We start from the raw sequence: 17,931 nt of genomic DNA on the forward strand, positions 1-17,931 counted from the left end.
TATGTCAAGGGCCATCTGGCATCCCTGACGATACGCCTTCCACCTGGGCGCCATGGTGGTTACTCTTAATGCTTCCTGATTGCCTGGGAGTGTCAGTGTCTTATGAACCACCGTGTGGACACCTCAGGCTCTTGCAGGTAAACCAAAACGTCTTTCCACATATCCTGACCCCACATGACTTATTCATGATCATTTACCCCTTGGCTCCCTATTGTCTGAGTCATAGGGTTCATCATTTGAGAACAGCCCGATGGTCCGTGCAAAGGGGGAGCCGTCGGGGTTCATGGGTGATCACCAGCCAAATCACTCCAAGTTCAGCCCACAGGCTCCTACTGTTTGTTCGGGTTTCCAGGCACCAGTGGGAATTTCCCCACTCCTTCTGTGCGGGCCACAGGGGCCACCGTGGGAACGGGGGTGGGCGCATTTGGAGGCTTGACATACTCTATGGGCCCTGGTAGCTAGCACCTGCCCTTCTAGAGACGGTGGGGTGGTGGAAAGAGTGCTTGTCTGCGGGAAATAGGCATGCCTCTTAGTCAAAGTGGGAGTCTGAGTTATGGCAGAGGTGGGTCGATGGGACATATTCTCAACTCCCCCCTTAATAGGAAGGGAAGTTCTTCCCTGGGATATGCCTATTCCCCCATGAGAGGCTCTACTCGGAGGAGTGCTGTGTACACGGCTAGGAGCTGTTACTCTGTGGGGCTGTACCGGATTTCTGCCCCCTTCCAGAGCTGGGACCCAACTCCTAAGGGTACCGTCTCCTTCCGTTGTCTTAGCCAGAGTGCCCAATCCACATCTTCTGGAATCATGGACACATCTAATGCAAATGGCAGCCCCGTTTAGGAGATGCCCAAACTTTCATCTGCTCCGCCAGCATTTTTGACTTCTCAAAGGTGGCCTGCTGCTCTGATCCCCAGTCCCCATGTGCCCTTTCTTTACCAGGTAGTACAAGGGACGGAGGCACTGTGCCGGGGTGGCGGGGGAGGGGGGGATAAATTCCTCCAAAAACCCCATACCGGTTGGATAGGCTTGCATCTCCTCCTTCACAGCTTGTGCAACAATGCTCATCTTATGCAACCAAATGACTCCCAAAAACGTTTCGGTGGCGCCCAGGCCTTGAATTTTCTGTGGGGTCGCCATGCATCCTCTCCCTTGCAGATGCTCCAGCAAACTCTATACAGAGTCCTGCAGCAGCGGCGAGTCTTCACATGTTAACATTATCATCAGTGTCCTGGGCGCATTTTCCTGATGTGGAGGAGAATGGGGACAGATCTCTGGCTACCATCCCATGGCATGTTTTGGGGCTGTGCAGGGAGCTGTGGGGAGGCCCTGGAAAGGTCCATTGTTTGCCCCTCCCACATGAAGGCAAATTGATCATAGTTATCAGAAACCTGCACTTGCTGGGTTTACATCCGTTAAACATCTCAGCTCAGGTCTTGATCTCAGGCTTTAGAGTTCACGTCCTGTGCTGGGCTCCACCTGGAACCTACTTCAAACAAACAACAACAACAACAAAAAACCCTCTACTCGGCAGAGCCTTTCCAAAGTATGTCCTTGAAAACGAAGTGTTCTTGTAGGAACACTTTTGCAAAAGCATCAGAGCAGAACGGAACTGTAAATGATATAAAATAGCCATTGTTAAAGATCTGATGAGAGTGATCATAAAGCAATTGACAAGGAAATTTGCTTATTTCTGTGACATACATTTTATTTTATTTTGTTTTTTAAAAAGATTTATTTATTTGTTTGACGGAGAGACACACCGAGAGAGGGAACACAAGCAGGGGGAGTGGGAGAAGGAGAAGCAGGGGGAGTGGGAGAGGGAGAAGCAGGGGGAGTGGGAGAGGGAGAAGCAGGGGGAGTGGGAGAGGGAGAAGCAGGCTTCCCGCCGAGCAGGGAGCCAGATGCGGGGTCCTGGGATCATGACCTGAGCCGAAGGCAGACGCTTAATGACTGAGCCACCCAGGCGCCCCTAAATATTTTATTTTTAAGTAATCTCTACACCACAACCCCAAATCAAGGGTCACATGCTTGACCGACGGAGCCAGCCAGGTCCCCCTCCCATGTAATTTAAAACATAAACTTAGTTTAATATCTTTCTTCTATAAGGAGAGAGAACACATCTTTTGATATTTTCTCTGGAAAATCCCAGAGTTAGTTTGAGGTTAACAAAGCTTGATTTATATAGGATTTGAGGGAAGCTCGTCAAAAATATCAAAAGGTTTGAAAACACTTGATTAAATAGGATCATAGGTCACTGCGAAAGAATCTTTAGTTACTCATTTAACCAGGGGAACAATGAAAGACTTCACAGGCAAATACAGTAAGTCCCATAGTTGTAAAAATACTTAGCTCTGGTAATAGAGAAGAATCAGTTTTCTTAAGTAATCAAAGACCTGATAAAGATAACCGGGAGCACAGGAGAGGAATCTGTTTTCTAGGCGGATTACCTACAGTCAAGAAAAAGCCTTTCATAATCTCATCAAGAACAGACCAATGGTCCAAGAAAACTGTCCTTTTGACAGATGAAAGAAAATGACACTACCTTTTTTTTTTGAGATTTTATTTATTTTTGTGTGAGAGAGAGAGAGAGAGCGCGAGTGTGCGCATGGGGCGGGGGAAGGCAGAGGGAGAAGCAGGCTCCCCATTGAGCAAGGAGCAGAGGTCGGGACTCGATTCCAGGACCCTGGGATCATAACCTGAGCCAAAGGCAGATGCTTAACTGACTGAGCCACCCAGGGATCCCTAAGATTTTATTTTTGAGTAATCTCTACACCCAAGCGGGGCCTCAACCTGTAACCCCAAGATCAAGAGTCGCATGCCCCAGCAGTCTGTATTTTGAAAAGCCTCTTGCCCCCCCTTTCTCCCCTCAGTCTCAGGCAATCGTGGGGAGTGTTTATTTTTCAAAGGCATGATTAGATTTACATCTTCAAGGGACAGAGAATGCGAGTTTTCTCCTTGGAGTTTTGGGACATGTTTCTCCATTGGATCAACAGTCTAGGATGATCGCTATTTAAATGTTTCCTTTGTATTCAGGCTCCCACAGCATGGGGCACGCGGTCCATCTCATTGTCAGGCGCCAGGACACTCTCGTCGCTTTCCCAGGGACCGTACGTACCTCTTAGTGTCCTAATCAGGCTTTGTACACGCCCTCGGCTCTTAATCTGGGGCAGTTTGCACCCTCCTGGCTTTGGAAAACGGCACGCTAACGTCTGCAACTTATTATTTTGTTCTCCCACTGCGCTGTGAGCCCTGAGGCCAGCAGAGTAATGGACAACCGCATGTCCTTTTCCTGAATTCAGCTCTTCTTCTAAGCTCTAGCGCAAGCTTCAGCCTCTGGTGGCCAAACTGCCCACACTAGAGGCCACCCCCCACCCCCCGCCGTAGGCACCCCCTTCCCTGCCTGCCACAGTGTGCAATGGCCAGCAGTTTGGGGGGCGTCCCCGTCCTCGTGCAGTGGTCCACAAGCATCTAACGCATGGGGCCACCCCTCCCCACATAGAGGTTGATGGTCAACTAGAGAGTTTCCCTGCAGATGTCCCTTTCCCAAGGCCCATTTCTTCGGTCTCCTGGCTGATTCGTTAATTGTCGGTTTGCGAACGGGCCCCGTACACAGAGGACAAGGAGAGACCAAAGAAAGAGGCAGACCGCTCCAGATTGGTAGGTGGCTGGTTTAATAAGCAAGGGAACGCACTTACGAGGGTTGTCTTGGGCGCCGCAAGATGAGTAGGTCTCCCCAACCACCCACCAGCATCTTAAAGTTTTTTGTTTTTGTTTTTTTTTAGATTTTATTTATTTATTTGACAGAGAGAGAGACAGCCAGAGAGGGAACACAAGCAGGGGGAGTGGGAGAGGGAGAAGCAGGCTTCCCGCCGAGCAGGGAGTCCGATGTGGGGCTCGATCCCAGGACCCTGGGATCATGACCTGAGCCGAAGGCAGACGCTTAATGACTGAGCCACCCAGGCGCCCCGCATCTTAAAGTTTATATAAAGGCCTTAACTGGGTCTTCTATACCAGCCAGATGGCCTCCACAACACCTTGTTCTAGCAAGGCTATGTCCTTGGGACGACTCCTACTGTGGGAACGGTGGGCAGAAGTCCATTCCAGGGTCAGGCGAGGGAGTGAGTCGCCTCTGATCGCCTGAGTCCAGCTCGTGGGTCAACCGGCGGTCACATCCTCCTGGTGACCTCCTGAAAACAGGCATACAAGCCACAAAGCATTAGCTATTATCATGTTGGGGTAGCCAGAGAACACACAGGCAAAATGCACAGTGCTCCTCAACGGGTGTGATGTGGTGGCTCATTATTGATGTGGGAAACAAGGCAAAAGAAAAAAAAATTACGTTCCCTTACTACTTACAGCCCATTGACGAGTCCTTCAAACAGGCAGAGTGACCTTCCTCTAGAAGCCCAGCTGCCTTGATGTTAATACTTCGCTAAGGGCAAAAGGCAATCTGAGTTTAACATTATCCCAACCCCCCAGGATCCTATAAATCTCTCTCTCTCTTTTTTTTAAGATTTTATTTATTTATTTGAGAGAGAGAGAGAGATAGTGAGAGAGGGCATGCGCACGGAGGAGAGGGAGAAGCAGACTCCCTGAAGAGCAAGGAGCCCAACGCGGGACTCGATCCCAGGACCCAGAGATCATGACCTGAACTGAAGGCAGACGCTTCACCGACTGAGCCACCCAGGTGCCCCTCTTTTTTTTTTAGTCTCCTTTAACACATAAAAATACATATAAAAATTCCTTTGGCAATTTCCTTTATCTCTACCCCTCAAGATACATGTTGGCAGTCATCCTCCAAGCATATGACCCACCGATATACATCTGAAGGTTCTCATGACTGAGTTTTTATTAAACAGTAATAAATAACCTTTTCCTAGCAATAGCTGGCCCCCCTCAGGGTCCTGGAAACCTTGTTTCCAAAATACCTTGGAGGTCTGTGCTATCCCTAACCCCCTCCCAACTTGAAAGTATATAATGGGCCATTCCTCATGACCCCAGTGCAGTTCTTTCTGCCCATGGGTCCTGTCCCCATGCTTTTATAAAACCACCTTTTTGCACCAAAGACATCTCAAGACTTCTTGCCTCCTCACCGTTCCCGGCGCCTGCTGGGCATGTACCCACCACAGGGCCTTTGCCCGGCTTTTCTCTGCCTGGAACATCCTCCCCAGATGCATGCCTGTGACTCTCACCTCTGACAAGGTTTTGCTCAGGTGTCACCGTCTTTGTGACTTCTCAAAAAGTATAACCTCTCTTCCTGTTTTATTTTTAATCTGATACTATATATATCAATGGTTCTCAGCAGCAACTTGTTAAAAACACAAATTCTAAAAATAAACCCTGGCGCATAAGGTCAAATGATTTTTTAAAAAGATTTATTTATTTATTTATTTATTTGAGAGAGAGAGAGAGAGCATGAGCGGGAGGGGCAGAGGGAGAGGGAGAGAGAATCTGAAGCTGACTCCACGCTAAGTGGGGAGCTCAAAGTGGGGCTTTGATCTCAAGACCCTGAGATCACGTGACCCAGGCTGAAACCAAGAGTCGGTCACTTAACCGACTGTGCCACCCAGGCGCCCCCTAAGGTCAAATGAGTTTTGACAAGGGTGCTCAGCTCATTCAGTGGGAAAAGGACAGTCTTTTAAACAGATGGTGCTGGGAAAACTGGAATGGATATCCACATGCAAAAGAGTCAAGTAGGACCCTTATGCAACACCATATACAAAAGTGAACCTAAATTGAATCAAAGACCTAACCGTAAGAAGTCAAACTACAGGACCCTTAGAAAAAACAGGGGAAAACTTCATGACATAGGATTTGGCAATGATTTCTTGGATATGACACCAAAAGAACAGGCAACAAAAGAAAAACTAAATTGGACTACATCAAAATGAACAACGTGGGACGCCCGGCTGGCTCAGTCGGAAGAGCATGAGACTCTTGATCTCAGGATTGTGAGTTCAAGCCCCATGTTGGGTGTAGAGATTACTTAAAATCTTAAAAATAAAACAAAATAAAATAAAATTTCCTTCTGGCTGCCATGTGGGCAGGGACTGGAGGGGATTTCCTGGACTAGAAGCCAGGAGGCAGTGGAGGCTGGGCTGGACCAGGATGGGGCCAAGGAAGGGGAAGGTCAGGGGGGCATGAGAGGGGAGAGGTTGGTATGTAGGATGGGGCTCAGGGCTCTAGCCTAGGGACTGGAGGGATCATGAGGCCCCCCTACAATGGGTACTAGAAGGAGGAGCAGGTTTGGGGGAGGTGCTGTGGCCAGTTTGGGACACCATGGGAGTGGGGCCACAAGAGGAGGCGTCCAGCACAAAGCCCAGAGCTCCAGAGTGAACAAGATGCTGGGTGTGACCCCATAGTCCTCAACCAGCAATAGCCCAAACGTCCACCTTTTACATTTCACTTCCCCATACTTTGCCAACATATCCACGCATCACCCGTGTACTTAGCTACTGGGTAGTTTTCTTGAAATCAACTCAGATTTTTTTTTTTTTTATTCAACACATTTATTTAAACAGGAAATGTCAGGGTCACCTGGGTGGCTCAGTAGATTCCCTGCCTTTGGCTCAGGTCACGGTCCCAGGGTCCTGGGATTGAGCCCCACGTTGGGCTCCTTGCTCAGTGGGGAGTCAGCTTCTTCCTCTCCTGCTGCCCCTCCCCCCTGCTCATGTGCTCTTTCTCTCTCTCAAATAAATAAATAAATAATCTTAAAAAAAAAACAACCACCAGGAAATGTCATTTCACTCTAGGAGGTGGAAAACCAGTACTACCTGCCATAAATAGGATACAGTAGTAGGAACAAATCCAGTGACTCAACAAGAACCAAGAAGAGGTGCTATAAGCATTGGGTGAAAGGCTGTTGGGGACAGGTTCTTCACAGGGTCCCAGGGTACAACCCACAGATGACATCATAATTCAGAGGGGGAGAAATCCGGCAGTCACTTCCCATTATGGGCAGAATTGTGACCCTCCCCTCCAAATTCATATTTTGAAGTCCCAATCTCCAGTTCCCCAGAATGCGACTGTGTTTGGAGCAAGGGCCTTTAAAGAGGTGATTAAGTTAGGGGTGCCTGGGTGGCCCAGTCAGTGAAGCACCTGTCTTTGACTCAGGTCATGATCCTGGGGTCCTGGAATCGAGACCTGCATGGGGGTCCCTGCACAGCAGGGGAGTCTGCTTTTTCCTCTCCCCCCTCTGCCCCCCCCACTCGTTCTCTCTCTGGCTCTCCCTCTCATTCAAATAAATAAATAAAATCTTTTTTTAAAAAAGATTTTATTTATTTATTTGATGCAGAGAGAGAGACAGCTAGAGAGGGAACACAAGCAGGGGGAGTGGGAGAGGGCTCCTGGCTGAGCAGGGAGCCCAATGCGGGGCTCCATCCCAGGACCCTGGGATCATGACCTGAGCCAAAGGCAGACGCTTAACGACTGAGCCACCCAGATGCCCCAAATAAATAAGTAAAATCTTAAAAAAAAAAAAGAGGTGAAATCTCAGGAAACAAACTGAGGGTTGCTGGAGTGGGGGGTGGGGTGGGAGGGATGGGGTGACTGGGTGATGGACACTGGGGAGGGTATGTGCTCTGGTAAGCGCTGTGAATTGTGCAAGACTGTTGAATCTCAGATCTGTACCTCTGAAACAAATAATGCAATATATGTTAAGAAAGAAAAAAAGAAGAAGAAGAATGTAGCAGAAGGGGAAGAATGAAGGGGGGGAAATCGGAGGGGGAGAAGAACCATGAGAGACGATGGACTCTGAAAAACAAACTGAGGGTTCTAGAGGGGAGGGGGGTGGGAGGATGGGTTAGCCTGGTGATGGGTATTGGGGAGGGCACATGGGTGATATGCACAAACAATGAATCATGGAACACTATATCTAAAACTAATGATGTAATGTATGGGGATTAACATAACAATAAAAAATTAAAAAAAAAGAGGTGATTAAGTTAAAATGAAGTCATATGGGTGGCCCAGTGCAATATGAATGGTGTCCTCATAGGAAGAGATTGGCAACTAATGTAACATTGTGTGTCAACTTTACTTCAATTTAACAAATAAATAAGTAAATAAATATATTAAAATTTTAAAAAGAGGAGACTAGGACACAGACAGGGACAAAGGGAAGGCCATGTGAAGACAAAAGACCATCTACTAGCCAAGGAGAGAAGCCTCGGAGGAAACCAAACCTGCCAAGGCCTTGATCTTGGACTTCCAGCCTCCAGAACTGTGAGAAACCAAATTTCTGTGCTTTTACCACCCCATCTGGGCTTTTCTGTTATGGCACCTCGATCCAGCTAATACAGTCCTTAACTCCAAAGGCACAGTTAGCATTGCCGATCACGGGGCCCCCCGGATGGGATGTACTGGGAAGGACACAATGTCCACCTACAGGGTATCCTTCCCTTAACTGCGGGACTGGAATCTAATAATGAGGAAATCCAGAAACTGGGACTGCCCACAAGACATACCCATCCAGAATATAAAGAATTTAGGGCACCTGGGTAGCTTAGTCGGCGCTTAACCGACTGAGCCACCCAGGCGCCCCGAGGACATACTGCTTAGTGAAATAAGCCAGTTCACCAAGAGACTAGATGATTCCACTTAAACGAGATATCTAAGAATCATGAAAACCATGAAAAATAAAGTAGAATGGTGGTTGCCAGGGGCTGGGAAAGGGGAAATGGGAGTTGTGGTTGATGGGCATAGTTTCAGATTTACAAGACAAAGACATCTGTTACACAACAATGTATACATAGTTAACACTATTATAACACAACAATGTGAATATAGTCAACACTATTATAACTCTAATTAACACCAAAAAATAGTGAATATAGTTAACACTATTATAACTCTAGTTAACACCTAAAAATAGTTAAGAGGGTAAATTTGGTATTATATGATTTTTACCACAATTATAAAAAATACATATGTACATAAATGCATAATAAATAGGGGCGTCTGGGTGGCTCAGTCGGTTAAGTGTCTGCTTTCGGCTCAGGTCATGATCCCAGGGTCCTGGGATTGAGTCCCGCATCGGGCTCCCTGCTCAGTGGGGAGCCTGCTTCTCCCTTTGCCCGCTTGTGCTCTCTCTGTCAAATAAGTAAATAAAATCTTTTGAAAAAATGCATAATAAGTGAACATGATGAAATTCTTGGTGCCCTGCTTGCCCTGAAGGTTCTTGAAAAAGGAGATGGTCCCCTCACGTCTGCGGGGATCAAGCTACCCCACTCAGTTCTGTCTGAACATTAGATGAGAGGCCACATCCTGTAGTCCCCCCCATCCCTGCTTCCTGCTTCACTGCCCGATGCAGCCATTTTGAGCTTTTTGGTTTTTAAAAACAATTGCAAAACACTCTCTTCTGGCACATTTTTTTAGGTGATGTCTAAAATTACAGAATTTTGATCATTATGAAATGCAAAATGTAAAATGTAAAATTGTAATGGCAATACATTCTTTGTGAAATGGATTCAGGGGATTTTCCTACTTTTCTAGTTAATTCCTATATCAGGAGATGCATGTCCCTTGTTGCTAGAGTGAGACTGGGTTGGATATTAATTCTACTCCATTTTTTTTTTTATATTAAGTGCTGAGTAACTGTTAAGTTTCCTGTGGTTGCTGTGACAAATGACTACAGACTCAGTGGCTTAAGACGACAGAAATTTCTTCTCCTACAGTTCTTGGGACCAGAAGTCTGAAATCAGTATCACTGGGGTGAAATCAAGGTGTGAACAGGGCCCCCTCCTTCTGGAGGTGCTAGGAGAGCATCCGGTCTGCGCCTCTCCTAGCATCTGGTAGCTGACTGCTTTTTTTTTTTTTTTTTAAGATTTATTTATTTTTATTTGAGAGAGAGAGAGTGTGTGCATGTGAGCTCAGGAGCAGGAGGAGCAGAGGGAGAGGGAGAGAGAATCTCAAGCTGACTCCACACTGAGCGCGGAGCCTGATGCGGGGCTCAATCTCCCCACCCTGAGATCACGACCTGAGCCGAAATCGAGAGTCTGAAGCTTAACTGACTGCGCCACCCAGGTGCCCCTGACGGCTTTCCTTGGCTTGTGATCTCCAACTCTCCAGCCTTCAAGGCCGGCACCTTCAAATCTTTTTCTGCTTGTCTTCATATCATCTTCTCTTGTTTGTGTCAAATCTCCCTCTGCCTTCCTTCTATAGGAATGCGTGTGATTGCATTTAGAGCCCTCCCCCAGATAACTCAGAATAGTCTCCCCATTTTAAGATCCTTAATTTAATACCATCTGCAAAGACCCTTTTCCAAAAAAGGTAATGTTCGTGGATTTCAGAGATTAGGACAGGGATCTCTGTTAGGCAGCCATTTTCAGCCTACCATTTGGCATTGAACCGTTCAGCAAGTATTTACTGAACACCTAATGGGTCCAGGCATTTGGCTAGGCACTGAGAATAGAGCTATGCACAAGACAGAGATCCCTAGCCTCCTGAAGCTGACAATCTAAGGCCCCACTGACCAACACGGTAGCTCCAAGCCCTGCGTGGCTATTGAGCACTTGAAATGTGACTGGTCCCACCTGAGATGTCAAATAGAAAATACACACTGGATTTTGAATATTTTGCACACAAGCAAAAAAGATTGTTAAATAGTACAATACTTTTTGGATTTTTTAAAAGATTTTTTTTGGGGGGGGGGGCACCTGGGTGGCTCAGTCGTTAAGCGTCTGCCTTCGGCTCGGGTCATGATCCCAGGGTCCTGGAATCGAGCCCCGCATTGGGCTCCCTGATTGGTGGGAAGCCTGCTTCTCCCTCTCCCACTCCCCCTGCTTGTGTTCCCTCTCTCGCTGTGTCTCTCTCTGTCAAATAAATAAATAAAATCTTTAAAAAAAAAGTTTTTTTTTAATTTTTAAGTAATCTCTACACCTAACGTGGGGCTCAAGTTCACAGCCCTGAGATCAAGAGTCGCATGCTCCACTGACTGAGCCAGCCAGGCGCCTCTAATTTTTGGATGTTGATTACATGTTGAAGTGACAACATTTGGGACATATTGGGTTCCATCAGGTAGGCTATTTAAAATTAATTTCACTTGTTTCTTTTTAGTTTTTTTTGTAATGGAGCTACTTTCTAAATATATAGCTTGCACTATATTTCTGTTAGGCAACCTAAGGGGAGGGACACTATGGACAAAAATTAACACAATAAATAAGTACATATTATATGGTATGCTAGGAAGTGCTAATTTCTACGGAAAATAAAGTTCAGGGTAAGAGAGTATATTTGCTTCCTGTTGCTTCTATAACAAATTACCACAAACTTAGCAGGTCAAAAACCCCACAAATTTATTATCTTGCAGTTCTAAAGGTCAGAAGTTCAAAATAGCTCTTCCGGCCTAAAATCAAAGGCCGAGTCTTCCCGAGGTTCCAGGGGAAAATCCACTTGTCTTTTTCAGCTTCTAGAGGGCGCCTGCTTTGGCTCCTGGCCTCATCACTCTGACCTCTGCTTGCAAAATCACATCTCTTTCTCTTGACTCTGGTCCTCCCGCCTCCCTCTTGTAAGGACTGTGGAGATTATATTGGGCCGCCAGGATGATCCAGAATAATCTCCCCATGTCAAGATCCTTAATTTAGTCACATATGTAAAGTCCCTTTGACCATGTAAGGTAACATACTCACAGATTCTGGGGATTAGGAAGGGGATGTCTTGGGGGAACATTATTCTGCCCACCACGTGGAGGGGCAAACCGGAGGTGGGTCTGTTCCTGGGAACCCCTCCCCCTCCCTGCACCTAAACCAACAGGGGTCGGAAGTCAGCGCCGTCCTGGTCCTCCGGAATGTTGCCCGAGGAGCAGGAGGGTTTGAGACCCCTAATCATCCTTGGTCTCTGGGCACAGGGTCTCTCGCCATGGTTCCTCAAAGGGCAGGCTGACCTGTGGGGAGCGGCAGGAGCCTGGGTCAGAAAGGCAGTGGGTCCGGCGCTCCCCTGCACCCGCAGTCCGGAGGGACGGTCACCTGCGCTCCGTCGTGGCCCTGTCTGTCGCGTCTATGCAGCGTCCGCCGGCTCTGCCACTGGCGGAGGGAGGCGCGAGCCTCAGAGCTGAGCCCCTGGGGCGCGCGGCCCGCGTCGGGCTGGTAGTGAGCGATGTGGTGCAGCGCCCCAAACCACGTGGTCAGGTAGTAGCCGGCTAGGGACAGGCCGCGGTGGTCAGCGCAGCTCTCCGGCTACCCTGGTCGCCCGAGGTCCCGCGGCAGTTTGTCCGCCTTCCCCCCTGCTGCGGGGCGCGGCTGCTGGGCCCTAGGGCGCCCCCTGTTGGGTCCCGGCGTTTCTGGGGTGCGGCCTCACCTTCCCCCCGGAGCTCCTCGGGATCCAGCAGCTCCATGAGAAACTCCACGTCCAGCTGCGTCTCCCCAATGTGCGGACTCCAGATCAGTTCTTCCGTCAGCGCGGGCAGGAAGGCGTCGGCCCCCAGGGGCTCTGGCGGAGCCGGAGGACAGGCTCTGAGCTGGATGGGGGCCGTGTAGACACGCCCCTCCGATCCCCAGGACCACGCGCGCTGGCGGCCCTTCCACTTGGTGGGCATGCAAACGCCTCCTACCAGACCCCCAGGCCCGCGTAGACGCCTCGCGCTAGAGCGTACCACCCTCTCCCCTCGACGTGCACGCAGGCGCCTCCCACCCGGCTCCCGCCACCCTCGAGCTACCGCACATCCAGGTGGACGCAGGTAAACCTCCTTTACCTTGGTTCTCGCCCTGAGCCAGGCCCGCGTAAACGTCACTGCACACCGCCAGCAGCAGCGCCACCTTGCGGCGTGGGGCGCACGCGGCGTGGAGGTGCGCCAGGCGCGCGTGGATGCGGCTCCGCAGGGCGGGGACGGGGCCCTGCCCCTCGAGCCCCGCCCCCCGGAGGCCCGGAGGCCCCGCCCCCGCCCGCAGCGCTATTTGTCGCTGCTGCAGTCGCCGCAGTTCCTGGGCGCGGAGCGTGCGGAGTCGCGTCCACAGGGCAGGCTTCAAGGGCGCCAGCACCGCCCGGCACAAGGCCGCCTCCACCGCGGCGCCTGCGAGGGGTTGGGGCTGGTGAGCGAAGGGCCGCCGGGCTGACCCCCTCCCCGGGGCCGAGCGCCACCCTCAAGTGTAGACACGGGTGGGAGAACACGCGTGGAAGAGGGAGCCCGGGTGTGGACACGCGCGTGGGAGAGGGAGTGCGGCTGTCACACATGTGAGAGACGGAGCAGTGGCGAACGGAGCAGGAGTTACTGTGTGTAGGAAAAGGCGGGTGAGTGGCAAAGCAAACAGGTGCGCAGGGATGGGTGTGAACGCACACGTAGGGCCAAAGGAGGGCACACGAGAACCCGAGTGGGTTCGGGAAATGGCCATAAGTTCTCTCCCAGCCCTCCTTATTACCAAGATGCTCGTCCTCCTGGGGGACCCCAGGCCCCCTGCTCTCCAAAACAGCCCTGACGTTGGGGTCCTTTGATAAGTGATCCTGGAGGTCAGTAAGGAGGTGCCGCACATCCTGAAGCAGCTCTGTGGCCGGGTCCCCAGGCCTGTGGGGGCCTCTGGCATTTGAGGTGAGGCGTGCCCTAAGGCTCTGGAACTGCCTGCTCACATAGCTGCCCCGGGCCCTGGCCAGAGCCTGGATGTGATGGGTGAGCACATCCTCAGGGCCGTTCTCTTCATCTTTGTAGTTGTCCTCGTTCTCGTCCTCGTCCTCGTCCTTGTCCTCCTTTTTCTCCTCCACCAAGCTGGCCAGACCTGGCCCAGAATGGTGTACTTCTGGGCTGAGCGGGCCTTCAACCCAGGAGACCCGGTGAGGGGCAGGGTTCCTGGGGGCTGGATGTGAGGAGAGAGTTGGGCCCCACAGAACAGCAACAGTAGCTCCCCCGTCCCTAGGGGCCCAGGGCCCCGTCTAGCCCAGCTAACCTGAACTGTGTCTTTCTACAGTTTCTGGAGGTGTCTCCGGGGGGATCTGCTCCATCCCCCACCCTCTGTGGGTCTCCAGGTAGAGCTTGTTCACCATGGACAGCACCCTCTCTGAGATGAGGTGGACACTGCCAGTCTGTGGAGGACCTGGGGACCAGAATAACCGAGGTGTCCCAGATGTCCAAGGAGCCAGCCCTGCTTCCTTCAGGGCACCGGGGGACTTAATTCCCAGCCTCATTACTGGTTTGGCCCCTGGCCTCTTGTCACTCAGGCCCAGGAGGCAAGCCTCCCACAGCTTCCCTCACCCCCATTTTATTCTCCCTCAAACCTGGTAATCTGGTCCCTGAAGGGCCATCCTGCCGGACCAAGAAGGCTGGAAAGTGGCTTCCCCCTCCCTTAGGGAACCATCCCTCACCTGTGTGTTGGTCTCCAGGCCTTAGAGTGGGAGGGGGCAAGAGCAGTGTTCTGGGCAAAACATCCCTGAGAAAAGATAAGGGGGAGCAGCAGTGTGGGTGGGATGTCTTAGGGATGGATCGCCCTTAGCCCTTTTGATGGGTGACCTGTACCTGCTGGCCGATAGGAAGGCCAGGAGATGGGGCAGGTCCGGCATGCAGAGGTTAGAATATTCCAGAGACACACCTGGGGGTAGGGGGCAACAAGGGGCAAGGAAGAAAAGTTGAAGGGTAGCAGCCTCATCTTCCCTGGGACTCTGTCTTCCTCCATCCTGTAATTCTCCCCAAAGACCCTCAAGAGAGGGAAATTTCTACCTTTGGAGTCCCCAGCTTTTCCTGAGTCTTTATGTTTGCATCCCACTTATGGCACCAAATAGCATTTGGGAGATATTTTGGAAGCAAAGCTGATTAAATTTGCTGTGGGCTGGAATCTAGGGGGTAGGCTCCTCACCTCCAGGAAGCTTCTGGATCTGGTAGGTGTGGACTTCTCCTGGTGAAGCTCCTGTCCTCAACACCAGGACCTGGCTGGGGTCATGTCCTGTGACCAGGAAGCTCTGGGGGGGATGGGGTGGAGACAAAGGTCATCTTTTTTTTTTTTTTTTTAAGTTTTATTTAAGTAATCTCTACACCCAACCTGGGGCTTGAACTCACAATCCCGAGATCAAGAGTTCCCTGCTCTTCCAACTGAGCCAGCCAGGCACCCCGAGGCAAAAGTCATCTTGAAAGGGATTTGTGCAAATCTCTGTTACTTTTGCCTGCCCAGCATCCATTTCCCTTATTTTGGATTCCACACCCCAAACTTCCTTTAAGGAAACCCACTCCCTCCCTTAGTCCCTGCCAGTGGGACTAACTCCCTCCAAGGCCCAGGGGTGGTCCCGTGACCTGATCTAGCCAACAGGATGACAGTACTTTCTCATCACTGTGATTGGTTCAGAGGTGGGCATGTGAATCAAGCCCAGCCAATGGAAATCTTCCACAAGATTTTTGCTGGAGCTCTTTGGAAGGAAGCCTCTTTTTACACTGGGATTGCTACGCTTGTGGGACGTGGCCATGAGCTAGGGACAGCCATCTGTGCCACCACAGGGACAGAGCCCCCTTGTGAAGGAAGCTGTGTAGACCCGCTAGTTGCCTTATCCAAGTCTATCCCTATACCTTGCAGAACTGCAGCCTTGTTCTGGCATAATCTGCCCAGCTGGAGAAGACAGATGATGTGTAGGCAGTGTTTCTCACCTCTGGGTTTATAACTCCCAAGTGAGCTTTAAAAAAATATTGTCATCTGGGCCCCATATATTGTGAATCAATTGTGAAGGCTTTTGGTTTTCCTGGTGCAATTGGTGCTTCCTTTCTTTTCTTCCTCCTGCCTGGAGGCACACATGTGCTTGGACCTGGGGTGGCCACTGGGCAATCGTGAGGGGAGTCCGAGGGAATGGCAGAGAACCTGACCTTGATGTCACTAGGGCTGCTGAACCAGAGTCTGCAGCTGCCTTTCCGGATGTGTCAGAAAGATAAATGCCTGTTTGCCTAAGCTACTGTAGAACGAGTGTGTGTTCCTTGGGCTTTCACAGTTGAAGCAAAGCCAAGAAATGGGATGAGGAGAAATTTTTAAGTTGTCTAATGCTCAGGGTCCAGACATTCCTGAAATTCCCTTCACTTCCAGATTTTTCAATCATTGGAATTGATAAGTAGCCTTTTTGGTTTGCCCGGTTTGTGGTGTTTGTCACTAGGAACCAGCAGAGTCCTGACTGATCCACGGTGTCCTGGGGAGGGTCAGAGAAGGTCCCTGGCTGTGAGTACTCACCCCCGGTGGCCACAGCTCAAGAAGGGCTTCTGCATCCTGAGTATCCAGCTCTGGGATCTGCCACACCCCCCACGTCCTCCATAGGCGAAGGAGTGGCTCTGGGGTCCCAAGGACCCCTATGAGGGTCTCATCTGCTCCATTCACCTGTGATGGAACCTGTCTGGGACAGGCGGGGTCCAGGGGACCGGGGGTTAGAGGTGGGCAGTTGGACACTGAGGTGGGGTCAAAGGTGCAGGAAGGGGCAGCCCAGGGAAGAAATGGGATTCAGGGTCTTCTAGGGGGGTGGGCATTGGATGGAAGGGACTTCTGAAGCCAGGGCAGGAGTTGGAGACCCCAGCCCCAGCAGCCCTCACCTCTCCCCGACGGTGGGGCCTGCAGAGGCCTCGTCCTCCGGCTGGGCCATCCTCAGGATGCGGGAGGCCAGCAAGCCATGGTCTGGCCTCTGGCAGGAAAGAAGATAAGGCACAAGGTGGCTCCAACCCAGAGGTAACAGTCAACATATTTACAACCAGTATAGCAGAAACCCTGACCGATGCGAATGGACCCAAGGCCCCTTGCTGTGGCAGGTGTTAATGCTTTAGTCCCCAGGTGGTGGGGAGATCTGGGGATCCCAGGAGGCAGGCCAGTGGGTCTTGGTGGGGAGGGGGGAAAGGGAGGACCCAGACTGATGGCTCTTTACCGAGTGGCACAGAGATATTTCAGCTTTTGACAACCAGTGCTGCCGTAATACAGACATGGACCAGTTGAAAAACAGCTTTTGCCCAAACCCAGTGCCCAGACAGGTGCTCAGCCCACAGGAGACACTCTGTCAACGTGAACTATCTTATACAACATCTTCCCCCTTCCCAGACCACGGCGGGGGGGCCCTCAAATATTCCCTCCCCCACATTTTATTAGAGACATTTTCAAACATCCAGAAAACCAGAATTTTACAGAGAACATCCTTATAACCCACTACCTAGATGTTACTGCTGGCATTTTCTTTTTTGCTTTATACGACATCTGTCCCTCTGTCCATCGGACCTCAACTCTTCAGCAGGTACGTAGTCCTAGCTAGCGTGGGTTATCACTCGAGGTGGGCATTTTTAAATATTTTCCCTGCAGCAGTGGCAGGAGTAGGACCCCTGGGTCCGTTCATCTGTGCACCTAACAAATACTTCGTAAGTACGGGCCCAGACTGGGTGGCCTGGGGAAACAGTGGTGGATAGAACAGGCCCCTGCCCTCGGGGGGTGGCATAGGAAAGGGCTAATGAACAGCTAAACAAATCAATCAGCCTGCTGACTAGACACCCAGGGTTTTAGGAAGGGTGGGGACAGTGAGCAGGTGTCCTGTCCAGGGGAGAGCAGGAAGGAGGGGTGGGGGCAGACAGGCTGATGCTCGCCTGGGGATGGCCGGTGGTGCTGGGCAGGGCGGGATGGGGCCAGCAGCCTGACACCAAAGGGAGGCAGTGGGGGGTGACGATGCCAGCCGCTAGGTCCCTGGGGACCCCTACCTGTTCTCCGAAGGGAGGCCTGGAGTAGCAGGAAGTGAAAGTGTTCCTCATAGAGAGAGGAAGCTGGGCGGGTGGGGGGAAGAGGCGGGGCTGGGGGGGTAATCTGAAATCGACCTTCCTCTCTTGCGGGGGCTCAGGCCTTAGGTGACTGGGCTTTGGAGGAAGGAGCTCTGGCAGTCTGGGAGTCCGGGGGTAAGTGCCGCGGGGCTCTCTCGCAGACCCTCGAGTCCCCCTTCAGTACCCTTGGCTGTCTCTCATGAGAGCCTGGAGGTGTTCTGGTTCCTCTAGCCCCCTCCCTCCAGCTGCTTCTTTGTGTG

General features: G+C 51.0%; 1 protein-coding gene across 11 annotated transcripts; it reads right to left on the bottom strand.

Annotated features, from left to right (window-relative positions):
• Nucleotides 1–3,649: 3,649 nt before the first annotated feature.
• RINL (Ras and Rab interactor like) lies at nucleotides 3,650–17,816 on the bottom strand. Of its 11 annotated transcripts, none has more exons than XR_013444105.1 (12): nucleotides 17,615–17,816; nucleotides 16,475–16,594; nucleotides 16,122–16,277; nucleotides 14,775–14,877; nucleotides 14,438–14,510; nucleotides 14,200–14,351; nucleotides 13,872–14,018; nucleotides 13,353–13,781; nucleotides 12,689–13,006; nucleotides 12,295–12,426; nucleotides 11,882–12,020; nucleotides 3,650–4,187 (listed from the first exon to the last, which is right to left on the bottom strand). XR_013444105.1 is itself a non-coding variant. In XM_036094923.2 (12 exons), the coding sequence occupies exons 1-11, from the start codon at nucleotides 17,663–17,665 to the stop codon at nucleotides 11,907–11,909; spliced, it is 1,911 nt and encodes a 636-aa protein (XP_035950816.2). In that variant the 5' UTR covers nucleotides 17,666–17,816; the 3' UTR covers nucleotides 3,652–4,187; nucleotides 11,882–11,906. The 11 variants fall into 11 exon arrangements, 10 of the variants coding, with proteins under 10 accessions (XP_035950816.2, XP_035950819.2, XP_077918638.1 ...); XM_036094923.2 differs by having other exon boundaries at nucleotides 3,652–4,187; nucleotides 11,882–12,136; XM_078062512.1 differs by lacking the exon at nucleotides 3,650–4,187 and adding an exon at nucleotides 11,270–11,881 and having other exon boundaries at nucleotides 11,964–12,136; nucleotides 16,475–16,561.
• Between the last annotated feature and the right edge of the window lie 115 nt (nucleotides 17,817–17,931).

The sequence above is a fragment of the Halichoerus grypus genome, chromosome 15 (genome assembly GCF_964656455.1).
Source record: "Halichoerus grypus chromosome 15, mHalGry1.hap1.1, whole genome shotgun sequence".
In the NCBI taxonomy this organism is placed as follows: Eukaryota; Metazoa; Chordata; class Mammalia; order Carnivora; family Phocidae; genus Halichoerus; species Halichoerus grypus.